This window comes from Antrostomus carolinensis, unplaced genomic scaffold (assembly GCF_000700745.2).
Source record: "Antrostomus carolinensis isolate BGI_N321 unplaced genomic scaffold, ASM70074v2 scaffold30773, whole genome shotgun sequence".
Lineage (NCBI taxonomy): Eukaryota > Metazoa > Chordata > Aves > Caprimulgiformes > Caprimulgidae > Antrostomus > Antrostomus carolinensis.
The window spans coordinates 1,285-1,669 of record NW_010307754.1 but is presented as its reverse complement, the minus strand read 5'-3'; the positions used below and the strand labels follow the sequence as shown (position 1 = coordinate 1,669).

Sequence of the window (385 nt, the reverse complement as noted above, 5' to 3'; positions counted from 1 at the left end):
GGCTGGGGTGCACCCATGGTCTGGTAACTGCCCCCGAGCCCAGAGCCGCGGCAGCCGCCTGCCCGGGCGCACCATTACCTGCGGGGATGTCCCTAGACAGCCTTCTTGTCCTGCTTGGCCAGGAGCTGGGAGACACAGTAGGGGACGAGGGCGACGGTGGCCAGTGGCACGGCTGCGCTCTTGCAGAAGGAGAGGATGTAGAAGAGCATCTCCATGTGGGAGGGTGGCTTGAAGGCATCGAAGAGATGAAGGACGAGGAGGGAGGCAGTGACGCAGCCCAGCTGGAAGGGCAGCTGCTGGCCCTGCTTCCCCCGGCAGCTCTCCAGGTACATGTGGGAGTTGAGGGCCAGCCCCAGCCCGAAGAGGATGCCCAGGTTACGGAGGA

At 65.2% G+C, this 385-nt stretch overlaps 1 protein-coding gene across 1 annotated transcript in view; it reads right to left on the bottom strand.

Annotated features, from left to right (window-relative positions):
• Nucleotides 1–92: 92 nt before the first annotated feature.
• LOC104523091 (glucose-6-phosphatase-like) overlaps nucleotides 93–385 on the bottom strand; it is a gene marked incomplete at its 5' end in the record, with an annotated part of 1,475 nt that continues 1,182 nt past the window's right edge. The window contains 1 exon segment of the mRNA XM_010165555.1: nucleotides 93–385. This exon segment is cut by the window's right edge and continues 17 nt beyond it. Coding sequence (XP_010163857.1) covers nucleotides 93–385 — 293 coding nt within the window.